Raw genomic sequence first — 27,305 nt, forward strand, 5'->3', positions numbered from 1 at the left:
GAAATAATACTTGAAAGGATACTTACCTTCAAGGACCTTCTAAATTGCTGAAAGACTTGAAACGATACTTACCTTCAAGGACCTTCGCGGCAAACTTCAAGGCTGCCGGCCGAGGGCTAAGCTAGCTCAACAGGACCATTAGAGGTGTTTTTCGTCGGTGAAACATGCAAAATGGAGCGGTTTGTTTCCTCTGTCACGAGTAAGTATCTGATGACACACAGTTAGTTATTTTTTTACTATTGTTTATAATACAGCTTGGCGGTTAAATCGGCTATTAAATGAGCGTCATCAGGTAGGTAGGCTAACAAAGCTAATGCTAATCGGTTAGCTCGTGATGCTAACTGGAACTCTATATTACTTTTGTTTGCAATATTTCAGTTTCCAATGTTTATAAACGTTTATTGTCTGTGTTTACAAGTATCCAATACTATTTTAAACTTGATAAATAGTAGTCAGTGAACTCACTTGGTAGGTACATTGTAACAAGATTTAGGCTAATGTGCACTGTCATGTGTTTGTTGCTCATATGTCATAAAAGCTGGAATATCAAGACACAATAAAGTCTCTAATTATGTCTTAGAATTGAATAATCTGGTCCAAGTATTGAAACAATTTTCAATCAATCAATCAAAATTTATTTATATAGCCCTAAACCACGAGTGTCTCAAAGGGCTGCACAGGCCACAACGACATCCTCGGCTCAGATCCCACATCAGGGCAAGGAAAAACTCAACCCAATGGGGTGAAAACGCCCTGTTTTCCCAGGACATGTCCTGTTCTCACTTGATGTTCTTTTTTTTTTTTTAAGTGAAGAAATTCTTAGTTTTTTTTTGTTTGTTTTTTTGGGTCAATGCATTGATTGGCGTAAATATTCGTCCGTATAGTTAGAGGTAAAAAAAATACATGTAGATATTGCTGATATAGCCAATACTATTACATTAGGAAACATATAAAGTCACTTTTTAGACTTAAGAAGTAATCTTTCATGTTATCAGTTTGAGAATTTTTATTTTTATTTTTTTCTCTTTCCCTTTTTACTTTCTTTTATTGTAACTGGATTTGCGTATGTTCTGTAACTGGATCTGTGTACTGTTATTTTATTTTATTATTTTGAGAATTGTATTTTTCTGTTCCTTTTTCCTTTCTTTTATTTGTAATTGGATTTGTGTATGTTTTGTAACTGGAATCTGTGTATTATTATTTTACTTTTAACTTTTTGAAAAGGACCCCAGGAAGACTAGCCTGGCGTTTGTACGTCGGCTAATGGGGATCCTCAATAAACAATATTATTATTTCATATATTTTACGTGTACAGCTCCACTAATGGACATTGGAGTGTTACTTTCAAAAGTAAAATTAAAGTATTGCTAGAAACATAATTTTATGTGGGACTTTATTGTATTATATGTATAGTACATGTTCCAAAAAGAAAAAAGCATAAAACACAGTATATTTAAATATACTAAATGTAAAAAAGGGAATAAATATTCAAAATAATCTGGTTTGGTTACGCCATCATGAGCGCAACACAAGGTTGTAAAAGTTTCAAGTACAATTCTAAATGAGATGTCAAAAGCAAACTGAAATCAAATACACACAGCTTGAAGATTGATCAGTAGCTATTTATGATGATTTATCAAAATATAAAATAAATATACCTGAACAGAACGCTCATGATGGTTACACCAAAAAGTAACGCTATGAATCTCGTTTTTCCAAGTTTTGGGGGCATTTTTATGCAATTTCCAAGCATCTCCTTTTTATTATCGTTGATTTTAAATGGTCAAAATAATGCATATTATATATGGATGCCCTAGTAAACAAAAAAAAGTTATATTTATTTTGATTGTTACATTTTGAAGTACATTTGTGCAGGTGGGTGCGAATGTACCCATTAACAGAGCTGTACACTTACTTATTTGTCCAGTTAGACTTGTAAAGAGTGATATTTTCTTAAAGGGTGATTTTTTTTTCAAATATACGGAGGAAGCTCCGCTTTTGGTACCAGGGTTTTTTTTGGGGATAAATTTCAAAGCGGTTGCCAAGCAACCAGAAGCTACACAAAAGTTTGAAGCCGTTTTTAAGTGCTTCCGACGACACAGAGTGAGATAAGTTGACAGGCTGACACCTCAAGTTGGTCTCTGAACGGCGCAAGGTACGAAATTGTTGAAATAAACAAGTTAAAGTGCCGCAAGTAGCTAAAGAAGCAACTCCGTTAGGGAGCTGATACGTTGATGTCAGCAAGCTGCTGTGATGTCAAAATTAAAAAGAAAATCTCAAATCCTGAAACCTTCGGTGTCATGATTGAATCAAATGATTCTCTGAACACAAGAGACGAGGGGAAGCAAGATTTGATGTTGAACACAGGACATGATGAGAAGCAAGGCTTGATGCTAAAAAAAAATAGTTGCTGACATAGAAAGAGTAAGTATAGAACACAAAGCAGACCTGGAAAGATTAACAAGAGAGCTTAAAGAGGATCTGAGAAAATCATCAACAGAACAGTCTGCGGGAAAATATAGAAAGTCCGCAGAGTCAGAATAACAACATAAGAAAGGACTTTCAGGAAATGCGTCAAGAAATTAGGATTCTTCTGGAAGTTATTGCAGTGAAACGAAACAACATGAGTAATATCTTCGATGAAATGGATCAGGATAAACGAATGATTGATATCATCGTGACAGGGCACCGAATCAAACCTACAAAAGCTGTGAATAATGGAGGCCAACCAGATGAAATGGATGTTGCCTCAGCGGAACAGCAAGTGGTCAACTTCCTGCATTCAAAGGAAATTGAAATCGACATTAATACCATCGAAACATGCGTCCCACTAAATGGAAGAAACAACAACATCACTCCAGTCATCCGTGTGAAACTTGTTAACAGAAAATCTAAAATGGCACTGCTGAAACAGGTAAAGAAGCTGAAGGGAACAAATGTGTTCATGATTGAGCATCTCACAAAATGTAATGCTGAAATCGCCAAGAAAGCACGCGACTTGAGAAAGCAGAGGAAAATTCAGGGAACTTGGCGCACCAACTGTAAAATCTACATCGAGCTGAACGGAGGTCCAGAAGCAAGAGTCCTTGTTGTCCGTGACATCAAGGACCTGGACAAATATTAACGTTGACACTGCTTCCACAACGACGATGATAATGGAGTCTGACGGAAAACCAAACACCTAAATTCAGCACCAACACTACTATTTTCCAAGGGACCGCTAAACAAGAAGACCTAGATTCAGAAGCGCATCCACCTACACTTGTAGAAATTATTGAAACAACATCAAAGATTGTTGAGCAAGAAAATATGGAACTGAAAAACTTCTGCAACAAAGACCACAAAAACCAGGATTTGGACAATGGTTTATATCCAGATACACATTTTTTCTCCCACATCAGTAATAGTTGTTTTTATTATACATGTGAACAATATAACAGTAACATTAAATGCTTTAACAAATTGTCAATTATTAATTTTATTAGCAGAAGCTTGTACGCAAATTATAACAACATGAAGCACTTTTTAGAACAATTCAACAAACCTTTCAAAGTGATCGCTGTCACAGAAACATGATATTAAAAAAGGAATATATTTTGACCTGGAAGGATATGAACTAAATTACATCAACAAAACCAACAAAAATGGAGGAGGAGTAGCTGTGTACGTGATGAAGTACCTGAACTACAATAAAACATGTCATTTGCTATAGATAATATCTTAGAATGCATAAGCATAGAAATATGTCAAGAAAAAAGCAAAAACATATTCATCAGTTGTAAATATAGATCACCTAAGTCAAGTATTGAAACATTTGAAGACTGGATCAAGGCAAATTTTATGGAAACTGGTCAAAAAATGGTTTTCTTTGACTTTACTATTGACTTATTGAACCCTAACAAGCAAAAGTCCATTGATGACTCCATTGATAAAATGTATAGCATCAGTTTATATCCTAAAGTCACAAAGCCAAGCAGAATCACAGGACACTGTGCCACACTTATTGATAATACATTTACCAATGATTTTGATAACACTACAAGTGGTCTACATGGACGACAAAAAGACATTTCGAAGACTGTGCACAGAGAAGAGTGTAAATGCGTTAAAAAAATTAGCTAGAAAAGCAAAATTGGCACAATGCCTACAACGAAAATGAAGTCGATGAAGCATATGGTACATTTTTAAACATGTCATTATACTTCATGACAAACATCCATCCATTTTGTACCGCTTGTCCCTCTCGGGATCGCGGTGGTGCTGTAGTCTACCCCACCTGCATTCTGGTCAAGTCGCCACCTCAGCGAAGGGCCAACACAGATAGAGAGACAACATTCACACTCACATTCACACACTCGGGCCAAATTAGTGCTGCCAATCAACCTATCCCCAGGTGCATATCTTTGGAGGTGGGAGGAAGCCGGAGTAAATAAATGATAAATGGGTTGTACTTGTATAGCGCTTTTCTACCTTCAAGGTACTCAAAGCGCTTTGACACTACTTCCACATTTACCCATTCACACACACATTCACACACTGATGGAGGGAGCTGCCATGCAAGGCGCTAACCAGCACCCATCAGGAGCAAGGGTGAAGTGTCTTGCTCAGGACACAACGGACATGACGAGGTTGGTACTAGGTGGGGATTGAACCAGGGACCCTCGGGTCGCGCACGGCCACTCTTCCACTGCGCCACGCCGTCCCTGAGGGAACCCGCGCAGTCACGGTGAGAACATGCAAACTTCACACAGAAAGACCCCGATCCCGAGGATCGAACCCAGGACCCTCTTATTGTGAAGCGCACACACTAACCCCTGTTTCACCGTGCTGCCCTCCATAAAAACAACTCAATAGAAAGCAGAAACTGTTTAAATCAGCTGACCAGACACGTCACAGCAACATTTTGTGACAACCTCTGAGGAAGGCAACAGTTGTGGCCAAAACTGTCAGGTATGGAAATAAACACAGATCTGGCTATAAGGATAACAAGATCGCATCATTTTTTGAAGACCGTATGAACCTCTTTGGATTACTGAAAAGGGGTGAATTAAATAAGCTCTGCTTCTTCTTGGTCCTTTTCAAACATGTTGAAAAGAGAAACTGGAAATTGTGATGCATCATGTTTTATGCATGCATGTTCTAAATAAACCCAAACTCAATGCAACTGAACACATTTTTTGTATGATTATTTCATTTTAGAGATAATAAAGTTATTTATTCAGCTTTGAATGTCATTAAAGAGATATGCTTAACATGTTGAGCTTATCTGAATTTGTATATTTTATTGTTGATAGTTTTTTGTAGTCTACAGCGTAGGCATATTTTAAATTAAGGACGTCCCAATCAATCGTGAAAAAGTATATGATCGACCATTGCTGATTTATTTATTTTAATGTCAATCACAAACACCAATCCTGTCTGACTAACACTTTATTTTTGGTCCCCCTGTTGACAATTATGTATCTCCATGCACTGTGTGGAGCTGCTCCCATAAATTGATAATAATAATCGCCTGCATTATGACACGTAAACGGCATTTTCTAGTTTCTTAAGTAGCATTATCAAGTAGCATTATCACTGTATGATAAGACTAAACATGTTACACACCGAGCCAGGAGCAGGCTTGCTAATAGGTAAGCCAACTGCTAAGATAGCTTGAAACAACACCAAAAAGTAAGTGCATAGTAAACTTTGAGAAGTCCAGATGGACAAAAGAGGACTGTAAGGGCCAAAACCACATTATTTAAACAGGTAATAGAGAATAATGTTCAGTTGTGTTTAGTTATTGTGTACTTCTGACATGGTTTTGCTAAGACAATTGTGTGGAATAAAAGAAAATAGTTTGAATATTGCGTTGATATTGTTGTTACAGTGTCAATAGCACTCACCTTAAAAAACTGGAAACATTTACAGTTAATACATGTGATCCGTATCAGGATTGATATCAGCCCATCTCACTCATGGATGATCGGAATCGGCAGCATAAAACCCTGATAAGAAGGCGTCTTTGAGTAATCAATCAATCAAAGTTTATTTAAAGAGCCCTGATTAACAAATGCCTTAAAGGGCTGCACAAACCACAACGACTCTGATCCCACATCAGGGCAAGAAAATACTAAACCCAAACTTTGACTATCATTTGAGTATCACTTTGCCGAGTTGGTCAAGTGTCCTGGTTATCGGTAAGGGTGTAGCGGTACGTGTATTTGTATTGAACCGTTTCGGTACGGGGGTTTCGGTTCGGTTCGGAGGTGTACCGAACGAGTTTCCACACGGACATATTAAGTAGCGTACCGCACGTTGTGTAAACAATGCGCACCGAGGCACAACACACGGCATGCTAGCAGCGACCGGGCTACTATTACATGCAAAAGCCAGAGCTGGAAGACCCTCCTGCCTCGTTAAGATCTCCCGTTTGAGAACACTTCGGCAACAATGGAAGACGGAGGTTTGCCGACATTGTTCAACAGTAGTAGGGTATGCTTCCGACAACACGTCAGACATGCTAACCCATTTGAAGCGTCACCACCCCCAAGTGAACATCGCTTCAACGAAGATAAAGACAAGCGTTGTGCAAACACCGCATTCAAGCAGCCTCTCCTCGGCGAGTCAGGCAGGGCTAAAGCAATAACAAATTCCGTTGGTGTTTTTATAGCAGCAGATTTAAGACCATATTGCATTAAAAACTAGATTTTGACCCACTAAGACATTGTAACTGCAAGCAGGTCTGCTCTTTCTGCAGACAATGTGGATGAACTGATTTTTCTGGCAAAAAACATGAAGATTGAGTGAAAGTCACCAGGGTTAAAGAAAAGTTAATCTGAGGATGAGTTGACTTGAAACTGTTTAATGTTGCACTTTTTATATGTAGAAGAAAAGTTTTGTCATTTTATTTAATCTGAGCAACAACTTGAGGCAGTTTAATGTTGATTAACGTGGACCCTGACTTAAACAAGTTGAACAACTTATTGGGGTGTTACCATATAGTGGTCAATTGTACGGAATATGTACTGTACTGTGCAATCTACTAATAAAAGTCTCGATCAATCAGTCAAAAAAAGCACTTTTAATGTAGAAAGGTTTTGTTAAGAAACCATTCTGAGCCTTATCTTATTTAGTTTTTATTTTATATTTGTTGACCACATTAACCCTGGCAATGGACCCTGTGTGTATATGTACTGTGTTATTGTTATGCTTAGCATTCATGACTGCCTGCTGTTGCACTGATCAGCCTAGTGGTGGCTCACATCCATCACACACAGCTATTTTAAAGCAATGTTAAAAGGATAAAGCCATTGTTTACAAATTTGGTAAATAAATAACCAAAAAATGTATATTTTGTTGTTTTCTTACTGTACCGAAAATGAACTGAACCGTGACCTCTAAACCGAGGTACGTACCGAACCGAAATTTTTGTGTACTGTTACACCCTAAGTTATCGGTAATCAAAATATGGTCACTCTAAGAGTCTAGACAAAAACATACATCCTTCTTTTGCATTTGATTTCAATAAAGGATTATAGTAAGTCTCTTAAACTGAATAATACTAGAATTGTTGCCATTTTGTAATTCACGATTCCATCTTTCAATGTAAAAAGTGAGGCGCTTCTTTGTTCAGGCCTCACAGAGAGCCTTCTACAGAATCAGCAAACCGATTCCAGTGATGTCATAGAGAAGATCTTCTCTGAAATTTCTGGTCTGGAGGATAACTTGAAAATCGTGGATCCTCAGGTTGATTCGACCATTGGAAATGTGACAGATGTCATCTGCATGACAGTGATGTAAAACTAATCTCTTTCTGTGTCACAGCTTGAGGAGTGTGCCATCCAGCTGTGGAACTGGGCTGTTAGTAAGAATGTAGGTGCCTCCTTGAGTAAAAGTCAGAAAGCTAAAGGTAGAAGAGCACATTTTTGAAAATACTGTGTGTATAATTAAAGGTGGCTTGTTATTTTTGCAGTGCGCCATGCTGCATGCCGCCTACTGTACTGCAGTGAGCCTGATCATCCAACAGAGGGCATCATCCGCAAAAAGATCCTAGTGAGTGCTTAATAAAACTCTCAAGAGGATAAACTGGATTTGCCCGACTTTATTCTTTACAGATGGCCAGCAGAACTGGAAGGACCTGGCTGGACTGCAAGAATCCCCAGATGGCAGATCACTTCCTCAGGCTTTGTGTCAAGGTGACGAAAGACAATAAACTCTTAAATTGAGAGCGCATTGATCCGACGTCCTCACATTCTTTCTGATGTCTGTCTCCAGAGCGTGGAAACTCTCTACAACCAGCTCACATCCAGAGGTGACGGTGCATCTGACCTCAGCTCGTGCAAAATGGATGTGGAGAAGGACCTGCTCCGAGTCATCTCCTATCAGGCAGAATCGGTGGGGCTGTCACGACACCTGCGACGTGAATGTTTGTTCTTGTGAGGTTTGGCAGCTGAGCAAGTGCTATTCTGACAGATTTGCCGCGTGAGACAGTTAAAATGTGAAGTGAGAAACAATGAACGAGCGAAATCGGAAGTTAATGCATCTTTCTTGCTTGCAGGCTTTAATCCAAGGGAGTCACCAAGAGGCTGTTGGCTATGTGCAGCGTTGTAAAGACATCTTACAGCGCCTACCAGCACAAGTACACACAACCCGCTCGAATCTACACAGCCTTTTACACTGCACAGTTCAATACATTCAGTTATAGCAGGGGTCGGCAACCCAAAAAGTTGAAATAGCCATATTGGAAAGGATCCAGCAACCCCGAAAGGGACAAGTGGTAGAAAATGGATGGATGGATGGACCAAAAATAAAAGAATTAAATCTGTCTGGAGCCGCAAAAAATGTAAAGTCTTATATAAGTGATATAATGAAGGCAACACATTATGTAAGTGTCTATTTTAGCTATACTAGCCTATTATCAAAGGCTGACGCAAATCTTCGTTGACTTTTTATTCTACACATTTTTGCAACATTGGAAATCATTAGTAAAATGGAGGCTTCTCACAGGATGAGATAACTTCTGGAAATTAAAAGTTAAAGTACCAATGATTGTCACACACACACTAGGTGTGGCGAAATTATTCTCTGCATTTGACCCATCACCCTTGATCACCCCCTGGGAGGTGAGGGGAGCAGTGGGCAGCAGCGGTGGCTGCGCCCGGGAATCATTTTGGTGATTTAACCCCCAATTCCAACCCTTGATGCTGAGTGCCAAGCAGGGAGGTAATGGGTCCCATTTTTATAGTCTTTGGTATGACTCGGCCGGGATTTGAACTCCCAACCTACCGATCTCAGGACGGACACTCTAACCACTAGGCCACTGAGTAGGTTACTGGCTCAGAATGGCCAAAGGTATAGATGTGTGTGTCCAAGTTAAAAGGAAACGGCAGGCTGTCTTCTAATGGATTTATTACAATCTTTGCAAGCTGGGTAACGTTTGCTGTGGTCTGGAACAACACGGCACACAAACAACTCTGAGAAAAGCAGCCAATATTACATACAGATAATGTGTCATGAACATGCAAATATAAATTAAAAACACAGAGGACATAAGTAAAGGAAGTTAAATGAGCTCAAATATACGTACAAACGAGACATAATGATGCAATATGTACATACTGCTAGCCTAAATAACATGTTAGCATCGATTAGCTTGCAGTCATGGATTGACCAAATATGCCTGATAAGCAAGCACTCCAGAAAATAAATAAAATCAACGAAGCTCACCTTTGTGCATTCACGCACAGCATAAAATGTTTGGTGGACAAAATGAGACAAAGGAGTGACATAAAACACGTCTTTCTGTGGCAGCATCGGAGAAAGTTGTACATGTGAACAAACTACGATGAGTTTAAGGATCGCTTAAATTAGTAGGACAAAACGGTGCTCGCCAAATACTCTCATCAGTGAAGCATGTACAACATAAACAGTGGGATTTCTGACAATTATGAAGGTTTGTGTCATGTTTGTTTTCCTACAGAAAATATAAATTGTTCCACACAGTAGGATGGAAAGGATAATGCACGCAAGGGCACTAAAAGAGAGCGAAAACAAAAGGTATAAATTAGTTTAAAAATGTACCATCATCATCATCGGCGGTCACTCGAAGCGAGTATGACGATCCTCCTGATAGGGGGGTATCCCTTTATGGAGGATGCCTGTGCGTGAATTTGTTTAACGTGGGGAGACTGGTGCACAGACAGTCACCACACGATCCTTGACAGATCCGGGTCAGGGTCCAGTGGCATGGAGTCCAAGACGATTGGGGACCCTTTTCTGCTGCAGCCTTCATCCGCCCTCGCAGCCGTTGTGGTAGTTCTTACGTCTACCGTCTTCCGCCTGCTCCGCCGTTGAGGTCTTCACCCATATCCCTGGCTAGGGTGCAGTCAGGTACTAGGCCTTTGCCAAGGGCCACCTGGGGTAACAGTAGTAAAGGGGTTAACCTCCTAGTGCCCCAAGACCCCATAGAGGAGCCTCCACTGCCGGATGCACTTTAACGTCATGCCCAGGACACCTACAAAAATGTACCATTGTAGCAATGTTAAATATAAGATACATGTAATATGTACAGATTATATATACAGTATATAATATATACTGATATATTATTACATTATATTATATTTCTATACAATATATAACAAATACCATGTACAAAATTACAGTATATGTAACAGCTGCAGCAATTTTTTTTAATTGATTATTTTTATCGCAATAGCCATATTGTACTAAGCAGCCAAGACACGTTTTGGTTTTAAAATGTATGGTTCTATGGTTATCCATCCATCCATTTTCTACCGCTTCTCCCTTTGACCCCGCTGGAGCCTATCTCAGCTGCATTCCGGCGGTAGGCGGGGTACACCTTGGACGAGTCGCCACTTCATCGCAGGGCCAACACATCACATTTTTGATTAATTTTTTCTTCACTGCAGCATCAAACTATTATTTCAGTCTAAAATTGTAAGACTGTGCAATTAAAGCAATTGTACTTTTTGGGCCTAATCTACAAACCCCGTTTCCATATGAAAATTGTGTTAGATGTAAATTTAAACGGAATACAATGATTTGCAAATCATTTTCAACCTATATTCAGTTGAATATGCTACAAAGACAACATATTTGATGTTCAATTTGATAAAAAAAAATTTTTTTGCAAATAATCATTAACTTTAGAATTTGATGCCAACAACACGTGACAAAGAAGTTGGGAATGGTAGCAATAAATACTGATAAAGTTGAGGAATGCTCATCAAACACTTATTTGGAACATCCCACAGGTGAACAGGCAAATTGGGAACAGGTGGGTGCCATGATTGGGTATAAAAGTAGATTCCATAAAATGCTCAGTCATTCACAAACAAGGATGGGGCGAGGGTCACCACTTTGTCAACAAATGCGTGAGCAAATTGTTGAACAGTTTAAGAAAAACCTTTCTCAACCAGCTATTGCAAGGAATTTAGGGATTTCACCATCTACGGTCCATAATATCATCAAATGGTTCAGAGAATCTGGAGAAATCACAGCACGTAAGCAGCTAAGCCCGTGACCTTCGATCCCTCAGGCGGTACTGCATCAACAAGCGATATCAGCGTGTAAAGGATATCACCACATGGGCTCAGGAACACTTCAGAAACCCACTGTCAGTAACTACAGTTGGTTGCTACATCTGTAAGTGCAAGTTAAAACTGCAAGGCGAAAACCGTTTATCAACAACACCCAGAAACGCCTTCGGCTTCGCTGGGCCTGAGCTCATCTAAGATGGACTGATACAAAGTGGAAAAGTGTTCTGTGGTCTGATGAGTCCACATTTCAAATTGTTTTTGGAAACTGTGGACGTCGTATCCTCCGGACCAAAGAGGAAAAGAACCATCCGTATTGTTATAGGCGCAAAGTTGAAAAGCCAGCATGTGTGATGGTATGGGGGTGTATTAGTGCCCAAGACATGGGTAACTTACACATCTGTGAAGGCGCCATTAATGCTGAAAGGTACATACAGGTTTTGAAGCAACATATGTTGCCATCCAAGCAACGTTACCATGGACGCCCCTGCTTATTTCAGCAAGACAATGCCAAGCCACGTGTTACATCAACGTGGCTTCATAGTAAAAGAGTGCGGGTACTAGACTGGCCTGCCTGTAGTCCAGACCTGTCTCCCATTGAAAATGTGTGGCGCATTATGAAGCCTAAAATACCACAACGGAAACCCCCCGACTGTTGAACAACTTAAGCTGTACATCAAGCAAGAATGGGAAAGAATTCCACCTGAGAAGCTTCAAAATGTGTCTCCTCAGTTCCCAAACGTTTACTGAGTGTTGTTAAAAGGAAAGGCCATGTAACACAGTGGTTAACATGCCCTTTCCCAACTACTTTGGCACGTGTTGCAGTCATTAAATTCTAAGTTAATTATTATTTGCAAAAAAAAAAAAAAAGGTTATGAGTTTGAACATCAAAAATCTTGTCTTTGTAGTGCATTCAATTGAATATGGGTTGAAAAGGATTCGCAAATCATTGTATTCCATTTATATTTACATCTAACACAATTTCCCAACTCATATGGAAACAGGGTTTGTACTAAGGTCTCAATAACACACACTAAACAGCATGTGCAAACTTTAATACTGCGTGTACTAAAGGGCAGTAAATACGGCCCTATTTAAATAAAGTTTTTGCATGCAATTTTAAATTCTTATAACTAGGTTTTTGCATGGACTACTGGCATTATGTACCCTCCACATTCATGGTATTATGCTCTCCAACCTGTGTGCAAAGTTGTTGAGCTAACAGCACACATCTATAATCTCAAAACACCTTTCTGCAATCTAGAATTAATATGTATAAACACCAGAAACTATTTTAGGCACACTTTCGGGCTGCAGGGAGGCGCTGGACCATCACAACTGCAGCACTTTTGTGCGTCTGGAAGGATCTAAACACAAGAAATTGCTTATTGAAAGATGTATTATAATATTATATTTCCTATATGAAAAAATGGCATTAAAAAATAGCCAGTAGACATCAAAACGCCTCAATTAAATGTTTTATTCAGCCCCTTAAGTCAACCAGCAGCTATACAATTATAAAATGATATTACTGAGTAGACAATATGTCCAAAATATTAAATTTATGACAGTCCAAATATGTTGACACACACACACGTGGACGGAGGATTATCTCTCCATCTTTACAGCACGAGTACCCCTTTTCTCAGCCGTGTGTCTACCTTTTCAGAGTTTGCACATACTTTTCAGACGTGCCAGATAAAGACGCAAAATAGCGCCTGCAGAACAGTGATTACCCTTGATAAATCACATTCCGCGTGCTGAATGTTTATATTTGCATCCAGTATTGCGGGTATTCTGATGACCGCCACACATTCCTTATATTTTTTTAAAATTGTTTAAGATACTTTCTTTAAAATAGGGACATCACATATTAATGAACACATAGATATATATACGTACATATATGTGCACATATACATATATATATATATATATATACCAGTGACGTGCGGTGAGGTTCATGGCTGGTGAGGCACTGACTTATAAATGAGACCTTTACTTATAAATGAAGTCCATTCGCCGCTGTTGTGCTGGATTAATGCACCCCCTGACGGGAGTGTTATATCAACTAAAGCCCTCACTTAAACTTTCCACGTGCAAGATTGAATCTATTTAAAAAAGTGTAACCGAGGGTTTATAAATGTCGCCTATACTGCATGAAACTACAAAATAACAAACACGGAGGCTCCAGTTTACACGAGGACCACTTTATTTACCTTCTTTCAAAAACTTCCGCTCCACTCCAACGTGTCATCACTTCCGCTCTTAGCGCCTTCAAAATAAGAGCTCAAGGCATATACTGTATAACAGCGCATAACAGGAACTTAACATTACAAAGAGGAAAGCCCATAAAAATAGGTTACAAAAGCCCACACTTAAACTTTCCACGTGCAAGATTGAATCTATTTAAAAAAGTTATTTCATAAGAAGCCAAAAAGTGCAAAAACAATAATGTTCGTGTTGGAGGAGTTGTGAATTAGGTACACCTGCAGTCTGCAGGTGTACCTAATGTTGTGGCCCTGCAGTCATTCACAACTCCTCCAACACGAACATGATTGTTTTTGCACTTTTTGGCTTCTTATGAAATAACTTTTTTAAATAGATTCAATCTTGCACGTGGAAAGTTTAAGTGTGGGCTTTAGTTGATACAACACTCCAGTCAGGGGTTGCAATCTACTGCGGGGGTGCAGGAGGCGGGATTACTGGAGCCTCAGGCCAGTGCGTCTTTTGCAGCCGTTTTATGATCGCTCAGCACAAGAAATACGTTACACACATACAGTTGTTGACAAAATACACTGTACATTATATACCTCAGCTAACTAAACTATGGAAATGTACAACATAGTTCATATAGCAATACGGTCTCACTGCACAGCAGGCCAGCAGTTAGCCGAGTCCGCAATCCATGGTGAGGCACAACTGAGTGACGTGCCTCAACTGGCTGCTGTTCACTGCACCGTCTCTTCTCAGTATTTGAACGGCAAATGTGAAAATTCAGCGATTTTGAATAAAAATAATCTAAAACTGGTGAAGTTAAATGGAAAATAACTTTATAGTATAATCACTGGATACATATAACAATTTAATACAAATGTTTTCTTTTTACATTTTTTTTCTTTCCATGATGGCAGGTGAGGCCCCGCCTCACCTGCCTCTAGTGACTGCACGTCACTGATATATACAGTATATGTACACATACATATATGTGTACATACAGTCACGATCAAAAGTTTATATACACTTGTAAAGAACATAATGTCATGGCTGTCTTGAGTTTCCAATAATTTCTACAACTGGTATTTTTTTGTGATAGAGTGATTGGAGCACATACTTGTTGGTCACAAAAAACATTCATGAAGTTTGCTTCTTTTATGAATTTATTATGGGTTTATTGAAAATGTGACCAAATGTGCTGCATCAAAAGTATACATACAGCAATGTTAACATTTGGTTACATGTCCCTTGGCAAGTTTCACTGCAATAAGGCGCTTTTGGTAGCCATCCATAAGCTTCTGACTGAATTTTTGACCACTCCTCTGGACAACATTAATCTGTTATCACATGGACAGAGATAAGACCTTTTGGAGGAAAGTTCTGTTCATTCTGCTCACATAAGAGACAATTCTCTGCCCACAAGTTTAGTGGATCATCTTTGTGTGTGATATTTGTAGATCAGGCTCTTAATGTATTTTCTGACTGTTGCAGACTACGTACCTTTCCCTGATGTGCTACAACTTCGGAATAGACACTTACAACCAACAAAAGTATGAAGACAGCGCATTCTGGTTACGGTAAATATAATATGTCATTACACCATACTGTAGATACAGTAAAGGGGTTTGCATATTTGTATATTTCAGGCAAAGCTATGACATAGGAAAGATAAATGTGAAGTATGCTCCTGAAGCAAAGGTCCAGGTAAGATAACACTGCATAGTTCTCTGGACACAATTTATTTAGTATTGCATCATACTGAGATTTTTACCATTCCCCCATTTATACTAAAAACACAAGCTAAATCTCATTGTTTTGTACCTAATAAAAGTGTCCAGTAAGTGTATAGTTTATCTATACAAACTTGAAATTACTCAGTTTATTGTGTTGTGTTTACCCAACTTCAGGCAAAGGTTTTGCGTCTCTTGGCCACAGTTCTTTTCGAGTGGGACGCTCAAAGGTTTCGCGAAGAGACTCTTATTGCTGTCGACTTGGCCAACAAGGTGAAATACGAAAATGAAACAGTCCTGCTCGTGGTCTCAGTCATACGCGAGTAAATGCATTTTGCAGCATCTGCAAAAACAAATACCAAAATCTGGGATTCCCTGTAACCAGCAACTCTGTGCCAATGTTGTCAGGAGTGTGTGAGCGCCCAGGGGCTGTACTTAAAGATCACAATACTCTTGAGATGTGGGGCCTCCGATGAAAGCGTCAGAGCAGGTTAGTTATTAGACACAAAGCATCCATTAAGAACCTGATTATCATAGTTCGCTGCAGGGCTTTCAAAAAGATGTGTTAGTAGGAGATGCAGAATATCAAATTTTTGCATGATGTTTGAATGTATGTCTTATGTTAGTTAGTGTATATGAAGAGACAACATTTTACCCTGTGTTCCAAATTATTATGCAAATTGGATTTAAGAGTCAAAACATTTTTGCTTTTTTTGTTTTTCCATTAAACTCATGGATAGTATTGTGTCTCAAGGCTCTGTAGATCATTGACATCAATCTCAGACACCTGTGATAAATAGTCTCCCATGTCAGCACAATCAAAGGAAAACTGCTTAAAAGTGATGTTCCACATTACTAAGCAGGCCACAGGTTTCAAGCGATATGAGAAAGAAAAACGATCTCTCTGCTGCGGAAAAGCGTAAGATAGTACACTACCTTGCTCAGGGTATGAAAACATTAGATATATCCAAAAAACGTATGCGCGATCATCGAACTGTAAAGAAATTTGTTGCTAATTCAGAGCACAGGCGAGTTCGCGCAGATAAAGGCAAAATAAAAAAAAGTCTCTGCCAGACAACTTCATTGGATTAAGAGAGAAGCTGCTAAAAGGCCAATGCAAAGCAGCAAATATATATTTGAATCCGCTGGTGCCTCTGGAGTCCCATGAACCTCAAGGTGTAGGATCCTCAAGAAGTTTGCAAGTTTGCTTAAAGCTAATATTCGGCCACCCCTAAACAATGCTCACAAGCAGAAACGGTTGCAGTGGGCTCAGGAATACATGAAGACTAAATTTCAAACAGTTTTGTTTAGCGATGAGTGCCGTGCAACTCTAGATGGCCCAGATGGCTGAAGCAGCGGATGGTTGGTGAATGGCCGCAATGTCCCAACAAGGCTGAGACGGCAGCAATGGGGTGGGGGTGTCATGTTTTGGGCTGGAATCATGGGGAAAGAGCAGTTAGGTCCCTTAAGGGTCCCTTAGGGTGTGAAAATGACCTCTGCAAAGTATGTAGAGTTTCTGACTGACCACTTCTTTCCATGGTACAAAAAGAAAAACCGTACCTTCCGACAAAAAATAATCTTCATGCATGACAATGTCCCATCTCATGCTGCAAAGAACACCACTGAGTCACTGGCTGCTATGGGCATAAGAGGAGAGAAACTGATGGTTTGGCCACCATCCTCTCCTGACCTCAACCCTGTTGAGAACCTATGGAGCATCATCAAGCAAAAGATCTATGAGGGTGGGAGACAGGTCATATCCAAGCAGCAGCTCTGGGACGCTATTCTAACATCCTGCAAAGAAATTAAAGCTGAAACTGTCCAAGAACTCACAAGTTCAATGGATGCAAGGCTTATGAAAGTGATATCAAGCAAGGGGTCCTATATTAACATGTAACTCAGCCTGTTTAATCAAAAGTTATTTCAATCAAAAGTATTTTAATTGATATGCTACAAATTTAACATGTGACCAATTTGAGTTCTTTACAGCCTATAAAATATATTGAAACGCTTTTGTGCTTAATAATTTGGAACCGTGGACTTTGAGTTATAGTATTTATTTATTGTAAAAATACTGTTATCATTTCGAGATTTGTTCAATGAAATTTTAATTAAACTAATGGCTGATGACTTAAAAAGTATACTGACTGACATTTGCATAAATTATTTATAAAAATTTTAGTAAAATGTACTTTGTATAATAATTTGGAACACAGTGTATGTGTACATACATACATACATACACACACACACACACACACACATATATATATATATATATATATATATATATATATATATAAAGTTGTTATAATCAGATCTTAAATCGTGTTCTCAGGTCTGAACGAGATGCTGAAGTCGGAGGTTTCTCTTGAGGTGTGTCTCAGTACAGTCAAGCTTCTCATATCCGAAGATAGGTAAACACCACTGTAGAGGACATATTGTTTCCTGCAAATGGGCCCTGAATTATACTTTGAATTTTTCTAGAGAAGCGCTGGCCTTTGAGCTGTTGAAACGTGTGAGTCAGCAGTTTGAGTCGTCGCCCGACCTGGGAACTGCTCTTGTCCTGCATATCGAGCTGCTGCTGCAGAGAGGCAAAGAGCTGCTGGGCAAACAGAAGATAGAGGACATCATCACCGGTGTGGACATTGTTAAGGGTCCTCGACGGCACCTCATGACAAGTTTGTAACATGTGTGCTATGGTTTGTATCATGCCAGGACACTACACGGGCAAACAGCTGGCACAACAGGAGCTCTCAAGTCTACATGCTATATTGTGGGATAAAGCATCAAAAAACTTTGAGGTATGCTTCTTTAAGTTCTCCGTTTTGCCATAAAAATGTGAGAGGCTCAAAATATGGATCTGAACATACTGTGCAGGTATAATGCCATGTTGTGGCAAGTGAACATGAAGTCATAGCTTTCAACTCATGCAAGAAGCGCGCACATAGGCCTGTATTCTCCAGTTTGCGCTTAAGTGTTTTTCTACACCCTTTGAGTTACGCACGTTTTTCTTATTCGTATTCTCTCATCCAATATGTGGACACGCCCACCCCGTGTTAAGGCGACGCCTTTTTTTGAAAATCATTTACAAAAAACTTGTGGATGTCATTCTAATCCGTGAAAGAGAGAACACTTCAAATTTGATAAATCTGTATCTGTGTGTCGTCATGGTGGTTGTGTGTATGGATATACATTTGATAGCTTTCTTAAAGCATCTTTGATTATTTTGTTATGTGCTGTGTACAAATAATTTCAACTTCAAGTGCAATATAATGTCTAACCTTCCCGGGACGCTGGACTTATTGCAGCCTTAAAAGCAGGTAGGAGCGAAAGTATTCAAGTCAATGGGAGAATACGTGCAGGCCAGATTTTACAAACTAGGGTTGCTCCACGCAGTGACAGACTTCGGTTAAAGGGGGAGACTTCCTTGTGCCATTGCCATCCATGATTACATCCCTGAGGCCAGTACATCACCACCTGGAATATGCTTTCCCAGGCCTGCTTGGGTCTGGCTTAATTGCCTTTGTACTGGTTTAGGCCTCTTCTGCTCAACTATGTGCATATGGGGTATGGCTTCATCTGCGGCATGTGAGTGAGACTGCAGACCACATCATAACATCCTGTCCCATATACCGCCATTCTAATGGGAATCGTGGTGTGGCGGCTGTGGACGAGAGCTTGGTCAGTTGGCTGTTAAACACTTGCCCAGGTGTTTAGTGGTTACACCTCTAATCAACATCTTTATCCAAACGAAGAAGAAGAAAAAGATTCCTTGTGCCAGAACCCGCATAACACAGCTTATCCCACTTCAGCACATGGGAGAATAGCGATTATTATTACGTTTGATCTTCCTAGTCCACAGACTATGCTGAGGCTCTGCAGTGGTACAACTACTCCTTGAGTTTCTTTAAGGCGGGAGAGATGGACACCAACTTGTCCAAACTGCAGAGAAACAGAGCTTCCTGTTTCTTGCACCTGAAGCAAATGGAAAAGGTACCATAGATAGTCCTCTGACAACAAGTGCTACTCATGCATGTGACCTTTTCTCACTGTCTATCAGGCCAAAGAAGCCATTAAAGAGGCAGAGCGGTGTGATCCTGACAGCATTTTCACACAGTTCAGCATTTATAAGATAGCAGTGCTGGAGAATGATGTGGCGAGAGGTACCTCCATCTTCATACACACCAAAAAGCTCACGTTCAGTCGGTGTGGTCAGACTCGAATCAATCGTATTTTTTGTCCTAGCTGCGAAGGCAGTGAGCATGATGGCACTTATGTCCCAGAATCCTGAAGCCAACGGTCCCGTGCCTGAGAACGCCACGTCTAAACTCCTCAGTCTGGCTGCTCAGATAGCCTTGGAGGTAAGACGGTCACATTACACCTAAATGCCTTGTCCGCCAACTTTGTAATCATAACTAGGAGTAAGTTCTGCACAACAATCACAAACACTGTCAGAGAGGTATTATTTCAACAATATCCATCCACTTTCTATACTGCTCGTTCTGATTAGGGTAAGATAGAGCCTATCCCAGCTGACATCAGACAAAAGACAGGGTACATTCACAATGATTAATCACACCTATGGACTATTAAATCGACAATGAACCTAGCATTTTTGGAATGTGGGAGGAAGCTGCACTACCCGCAGTTCACCCAGGGGGTAAACAAGGGGATGGGTCAAATACAGAGGTTAATTTCACCACACCTAGTGTGTGTGTGACAATCATTAGTACTTTAAATTTTAACTTTAAGACACGAGGGGAACATGAGAGATGTCACCAGGCAGCAGCTGAACAATATGTCTATTATTGTTGTAGGTTTTAACCCAGTAGTGTATGGTTTGAGGATGTGTTGATGCTTGTAACAGAACAACCAGCAGGACACTGCCATGAAAGCACTGGAAAGTTTGTGTGAAAGCTCCAAAGACGAAGCTCTGGTTCTGAGGGCTCTCAGGTCTGTGACATTTGGAACATTTCAAATTTCCACATTAAATTAGTCATATACAGTACAGGCCAAAAGTTTGGACACACCTTCTCTTTTTCATGACTATTTACATTGTAGATTGTCACTGAAGGCATCAAAACTATGAATGAACACATGTGGGGTTATGTACTTAACAAAAAAAGGTGAAATAACTGAAAACATGTTTTATATTCTAGTTTCTTCAAAATAGCCACCCTCTGCCCTGATTACGGCTTTGCACACTCTTGGCATTCTCTCCATGAGCTTCAAGAGGTAGTCACCTAAAATAGTTTTCACTTCACAGGTGTACCTTAGGGACGGCGTGGCGCAGTGGAAGAATGGCCGTGCGCGACCCGAGGGTCCCTGGTTCAATCCCCACCTAGTACCAACCTCGTCATGTCCGTTGTGTCCTGAGCAAGACACTTCACCCTTGCTCCTGATGGGTGCTGGTTAGCGCCTTGCATGGCAGCTCGCTCCATCAGTGTGTGAATGTGTGTGTGAATGGGTAAATGTGGAAGTAGTGTCAAAGCGCTTTGAGTACCTTGAAGGTAGAAAAGCGCTATACAAGTACAACCCATTTACCTTATCAGGGTTGATTAGTGGAATTTCTTGCTTTATCAATGGGGTTGGGACCATCAGTTGTGTTGTGAATGAGAAGGTGTGTCCAAACTTTTGGCCTGTACTGTAGTCAATACTTTAATAACCTGAGACAGACACGGTATCAATTGCATGCAAACAAAATGCAACTGTGCATCCTTTTACAGGTGTCTTGTCCGACTTGTGCTCTCCACAATAGAAAAAATGAGTGACGAAAAAAGGTGAGGTGCCTTAATTGTGTAATGTTTGAACCAAATTCACAGTCTGCGTGACACTGTGTAGGGGTGTGAGTCTGGACGTGCTGCTGCCATATTTAAAAATGGGTATGTAGACAGGGCGAGAGAGTGGAGGCGAATCCGTATCTGTGCACCTAACCCACAAATGTGTTTGCTTGCCATCACTGCAGCGCTGCAGAAAATTTCACAGCGGCGGAGCATGACTGTAGAGCAGTGCACGGAGGAAGCCAACTGGTTTAGGAAAATTGGTACTAAAAAACACTCTTTACTCCTTATCGCAATCTGTGCAACGCTCTCTGGTAGAAAAGTCACATGGTTGTGTGTGTCGCTGTGTTACAGCTTGGAACTCAGCACTGCAGTGTGAGAGCTGCCCTGACCGAATGAGGGATTTTTTTGTGCACTCTTACCAGGCAAGTGCTCTTATTTAGATTTTGAAGTGTAACTATTGCAAAACCACAAGGGCAGTGATAATTGTTTTGGTGTATTGTCAAGGTTACATTGACATGCGTCACATGTTTACACTTGCACAATTCAACATGTCCTTTATGTAATCCTACTCTCCATCATGTCACAACAAATACTGGTAGTGATCCTCAGAAGGCAGTAAAAACCTGTCGTTTCTACACAAGTACAACATAAACGCAACTCAGAACAGATAAACAATGTGTAGTCTCCTCTCGTCTAGCTCTCTCAGATGTGCCGTGCCGATCAATCACTCCTTCTGGCCCAGAAGACGTGTTTGCTCATGGCGGCTGCTGCCTCTCTGGAGTTCTACAGGAGGTCTCCTCACGAGGGCAGGGTGTGTGTCGCCCCGTTCCTCAGCCACAACATTGAAACTCGGGGTGTTCCCCTCCGATTTTGATATTGGATTTCGGTCCAATATCAACAAAAAAATAAATTATGTATCCGATTAGAAAACCTAAAACCAGTGAAGTTGTCACGTTGTGTAAATGATAAATAAAAACAGAATACAATTATTTGCAAATCCTTTTCAACCTATATTCAATTGAATATGAATCAATCAAAAAAAGTTTATTTATATAGCCCTAAATCACGAGTGTCTCAAAGGGCTGTACATGGGAGATGTCCACAACGACATCCTCGTCTCAGATCCCACATCAGGGTAAAAAAAAAAACTTAACACAATGGGTTGAGAATAAATTGCAAAGACAAGATATTTAACGTTCGGACTGGTAAACTTAATCTTTTGCAAATATTAGCTCATTTGGAATTTGATGCCTGCAACATGTTTCAAAAAAGCTGGCACAAGTGGCAAAAAAGACAGAAAGTTGAGGAATGCTCATCAAACACTTATTTGGAACATCCCACAGGTGAACAGGTTAATTGGGAACAGGTGGGTGCCATGATTGGGTATAAAGGCAGCTTCCATGAAATGCTCAGTCATTCACAAACAAGGATGGGGCGAGGGTCACTACTTTGTGAACAAATGCGTAAGCAAATTGTCCAACAGTTTAAGAACAACATTTCTCTACCAGCTACTGCAAGGAATTTAGGGATTTCACCATCTATGGTCCGTAATATCATCAAAAGGTTCAGAGAATCTGGAGAAATCACTGCACGTAAGCAGCAAGGCTGGAACCCAACCTTGAATGCCTGTGACCTTCGATCCCTCAGGCGGCACTGCATCAAAAAGCGACATCAGTGTTTAAAACATATGTTGCCATCCAAGCAAGGTCTTTTTCATGGACGCCCCTGCTTATTTCAGCAAGACAATGCCAAGCCATGTGTTACAACAGCGTGGCTTCATAGTGAAAGAGTGCGGGTACTAGACTGGCCTGCCTGTAGTTCAGACCTGTCTCCCATTGAAAATGTGTGGCGCATTATGAAGCTTAAAATACCACAACGGAGACTACTGACTGTTGAACAACTTAAGCTGTACATCAAGCAAGAATGGGAAATAATTCCACTTGAAAAGCTTCAAAAATGTGTCTCCTCAGTTCCCAAACGTTTACTGAGTGTTGTTAAAAGGTAACACAGTGGTAAAAATGCTCCTGTGCCAACTTTTTTGCAATGTGTTGCTGCCACTAAATTTAATGATTACTTACAAAAAAATGAGTTTCTCAGTTCGGACATTAAATATTTTGTCTTTGCAGTCTATTCAATTGAATATACGTTGAAAAGGATTTGCAAATCATTGTATTCTCTTTTTATTTACCATTTACACAACATGCCAACTTCACTGCTTTTGGGTTTTGTAAAATCTCTGATGTAAGCGCTCTGATACACGCATTCCTGCAACACCTTTCCTAGTGTAGGATGGTCTTTGCTTGTGTTTCAGCAAAGTGATTGACAAAAGGTTAACACGTAGGCGATAGGCCACTAGGAACTCGTAGCTACACAACAGCTTAGCAAAAAATAGCACAAAAACTACACATACATAATACGTGTCCTTAGTTAGACAATATTGCAGTCCAAAACATGACATTTGTCAATATAAATAAGTATCAAATAATTATAGTTGCATGTTAATTACACATACAAAGTCTCCAAGTTTGTACCCAGTAACAAACGTGTTCGCATCATTCAACTTACTGGGTCATGAACTTAACTAAATGAATTACTGTGGCTACCAGGTGTCGCCAAAACATAATTACTACTTCACCTAACCTAAAAAACAGCAAAAGTCCATTCCAGATGGTTAATAACAAATATTTAATATTTTTTAACCTACCATTGTTTTCTGAGTAAATTAACTTGATCAAGGCTTTTCTAAAATTCCACTCGACAAAAAAATAAAAGTAAGTATGATTCATATCAATATCAGCGTCGGCCAATACTGAATGCTGCAATATTATGGCTTAGGAATATTTCAAACATGCATACAAATACAACATATCACAATTTCTAGTTTCTCTTTTCAACAAGTTCAAAAAAGAGTAAGAATAAGCAGACCTTATCAAATCCTACCTCTTTTCCATTTCATAGCAATTGCTAGCACTTGTATTAACTTCCTGTTCTCAATTACTACACAATTTACTCTTTACACAATACAATAATAAATACTGAAGTTGTATTTCATAAGTGAGATGAATAAGACTATCAATAAGTAAAACATGTTCATCATGATTATTTGTACTTTGTAAACACTTTGAGTGTGAACAGTTTCTTAAACTGGATCATGTTAGTACATTGTTTGATTTCTTTACTAAATCCATTCCATAATGTAATTCCACATACAAGATTTACTAAAGGTTTTAAGTATTGTACGTGCATGCAAATGTTTTAAATTACATTTTTCTCTGAGGTTGTAAACTGGTGTGGTATTGGAAGTGAAAAGGTTCATCATGACACCCCTTATTAAAACCACCCACACAATCTAGGATAATCTATCAGACATACATTTGTTTTATAATAATGCTCAGTTTGGATTGTCAGTGTCAGAGGCATGAATTGAACAAAATGTTTATTATCGTGCAGTTGTACAGCACAGCAGCCATCATAATAAACATTTAACCATTTTCCATCCAAGCATAATGTGTAAGATTGAACACTAGATGGCGGTGATGAGCTCTGAAAGTGTTTCCATTTGGTTTTCAGACTCAAGATCTGGTTCAAACTCTGGAGCTCATTCAGTCATGTGCAGAAGTCTGCAGGACTCTCAAAGCAACAGGTACATTGCCTCCACTTTCACCTGACTGTTTACCTTTTTATATGTCAAATATAATTTGGCGGGGGTGAATCCAAAGGAAGCTTTCCAAAAGACCCAACAGACACTCTGCTGCTCTTGTACGAGTTTGAGGCTCGCTCCAAACTGAACGACCCCAAGGTTGAAAGTGTGCTGGAGTCCATCTTGGAGCTTGAACACGTGGAGGCCAAAGTGCTGGAGACCATTGCAGGTAAAAAATCGTAATAATCAGCTTTTATTTGCCGATGTTGCAGTCTTGATGTCATGCAGCGTTAGCCATGGAGCCTCCAGCACACTTCCCCTTGCTATGCAAAAAGGCCCTGAGGGTGGCGCTGTCCGTGCACAAGAAGCAACCGCCGGCTGACCCGGCACAGCGCAGGCATGGCGCCTTTCTAGCGGCCGCGCACACAACGAATGTTCATTGTTTGTCTCTCACCTCAGCAAGTGCATCCACAGCCTCATCAAGCTCTCCCTGCCCAGCGGCGTGTCCGACGTGGAGGCCCGCGTGCTGGAGGAGGCCTGGGACTACTACGAGGAGGCGCTGGCCGTCATCGCCTTGTCCGTGAGTCAGCAACACCGCCGCCCCTCCCCATAGAAGAGCTTCCGAGGAAGCCTTTTTGTATTTCTCAATGAGCTTCCAGCCGCACGGCAATTAGCGGAAGCTTCCATTCACCATCCTCTTCCTGCCAATTTCAATCTCTGAAAGACAGCACATGATCACTGCTGCTTCACTGGGATTGCACATTTCCCCATTTCGTTTCACCAATTGAAGGAGTTCGCAGAGATTCTGTGAGATAGCGTTGAAAGGCCGGCATTAGAGCAAACAAGATGAATGAGACTTTAGAAAGATTCCAAAAGCATCAGTAAAGGTTAACATACTACAAAGTTGATTTCTCCATCTGGCCTTTTATGACGCTTGCCGCTTTCTGTCGTCGTTAGCCTGATGACTTCCCAGAGACGGAGATCCTGTGGCTGCTGACCCGGGCCTGGAACACAGGAATCCTGCTGTACAGCCTGGCTCGCTATGCCCAGGCCGAGAAGTGGTGCGGTCTGGCCATGAGCTTCATCCGCCACCTGGGGTCTCTGCAAGACAGCTACAAGACGCAGGCAGGTTACCTTTTTCACCTCAGGGCCCAACTTTTCCACTACAGAGGGTCCCGGGGCCCACTGATATATTAACATGGAATTAGTCATTTTACTCCCTATTTTAATTGTATTCAAAAATTATCTCTAACCTACGATACGATAGATCACAAAGATGATTACTTATAGGCTTAGGTAAAGATGATTAGAAATATAATTGCTGACCAAATATACTGTGTTAGAAGCAACTCATTAATAAATGACTTTTACTTACAATTGTGTTCTGCCAAAGTAAACTCAATTAATAATAAATATGTTCAACTAAACTGTCAATATAATTAAAGTCTAAATGAAAATACAGCTTCACTACTTAAGTCATAATTTGTGCTCTTAAGAAACTTATTTGATTTTTGCACCAGACTTCTTCTGTTTGTTTGAGATTGTCATTACCACAGCTGAGGAACAGATATTTTTTGGCGGCCCTCTAGGGGGTGCTGGCGACCCAACAATGTGCCCTATGGTTAAGAAACACTGGTCCATGTCAATGTGATCCTCTGCCCTGCAGATGTCAGGGCTCTACACTCAAATCCTGGATCGACTGGATAAAGCAAAGAGGAACATCTTGATGGAACAATAACCGCACCTATGCAGTTCTTTGTTGGTAACGTAACCCTCATGTTTAGCACTCATAATCACCTTTATTAATGTTTATTGCAGTTGTATTTACAGTATGTATTGTTCCACGTGGTTATAGTCATGTAGTTGTATTTACAGTATGTATTGTTCCACGTGGTTATACTCATCTACCGGTAGTTGTATTTACAGTATGTATTGTTCCTCGTGGTTATAGTCATCTAGTTGTATTTACAGTATGTATTGTTCCACGTGGTTATAGTCATCTAGTTGTATATACAGTATGTATTGTTCCTCGTGGTTATAGTCATCTAGTTGTATTTACAGTATGTATTGTTCCACGTGGTTATAGTCATCTAGTTGTATTTACAGTATGTATTGTTCCACGTGGTTATAGTCATCTAGTTGTATATACAGTATGTATTGTTCCACGTGGTTATAGTCATCTAGTTGTATATACAGTATGTATTGTTCCACGTGGTTATAGTCATCTAGTTGTATTTACAGTATGTATTGTTCCACATGGTTATACTCATCGAGTTCTCCAAAGCTCAAAAGATACTTTTTTTTGTGCAGCGCTACAAAATAAAGAATTAATTAGATACTATTTATGTATGCTGTTTTTTTTCCAATAAAATACTGGAAAGGATAGAAA

At 40.0% G+C, this 27,305-nt stretch overlaps 1 protein-coding gene across 8 annotated transcripts; it reads left to right on the forward strand.

Moving 5' to 3' along the window:
* On the forward strand, positions 1–27,305 carry tex11 (testis expressed 11). Of its 8 annotated transcripts, none has more exons than XM_061930482.1 (29): positions 5–199; positions 7,619–7,731; positions 7,810–7,894; positions 7,958–8,037; positions 8,100–8,180; positions 8,260–8,379; positions 8,543–8,623; positions 15,252–15,337; positions 15,407–15,464; positions 15,668–15,763; positions 15,899–15,980; positions 17,829–17,907; positions 17,978–18,129; positions 18,209–18,294; positions 19,349–19,486; positions 19,554–19,656; positions 19,739–19,854; positions 20,361–20,446; positions 21,220–21,273; positions 21,335–21,375; positions 21,459–21,536; positions 21,628–21,698; positions 21,974–22,087; positions 24,847–24,919; positions 24,996–25,145; positions 25,205–25,313; positions 25,391–25,496; positions 25,874–26,041; positions 26,583–27,305. In XM_061930482.1, the coding sequence occupies exons 1-29, from the start codon at positions 172–174 to the stop codon at positions 26,652–26,654; spliced, it is 2,706 nt and encodes a 901-aa protein (XP_061786466.1). In that variant the 5' UTR covers positions 5–171; the 3' UTR covers positions 26,655–27,305. The 8 variants fall into 8 exon arrangements, 5 of the variants coding, with proteins under 5 accessions (XP_061786466.1, XP_061786467.1, XP_061786468.1 ...); XM_061930483.1 differs by having other exon boundaries at positions 15,252–15,310; positions 25,376–25,496; XM_061930481.1 differs by having other exon boundaries at positions 7–199; positions 25,376–25,496.

The sequence above is a fragment of the Nerophis lumbriciformis genome, linkage group LG36, assembly GCF_033978685.3.
Source record: "Nerophis lumbriciformis linkage group LG36, RoL_Nlum_v2.1, whole genome shotgun sequence".
NCBI classification, from domain to species: domain Eukaryota; kingdom Metazoa; phylum Chordata; class Actinopteri; order Syngnathiformes; family Syngnathidae; genus Nerophis; species Nerophis lumbriciformis.

Coding starts and splice junctions, on each gene's coding strand:
- tex11 (XM_061930481.1), top strand. CDS start 172: ATGGAGCGGTTTGTTTCCTCTGTCACGA. Junction 21,274..21,334: donor AAAATGAGTGACGAAAAAAG/GTGAGGTGCCTT, acceptor GACACTGTGTAG/GGGTGTGAGTCTGGACGTGC. Junction 24,920..24,995: donor CAGGACTCTCAAAGCAACAG/GTACATTGCCTC, acceptor GTGAATCCAAAG/GAAGCTTTCCAAAAGACCCA.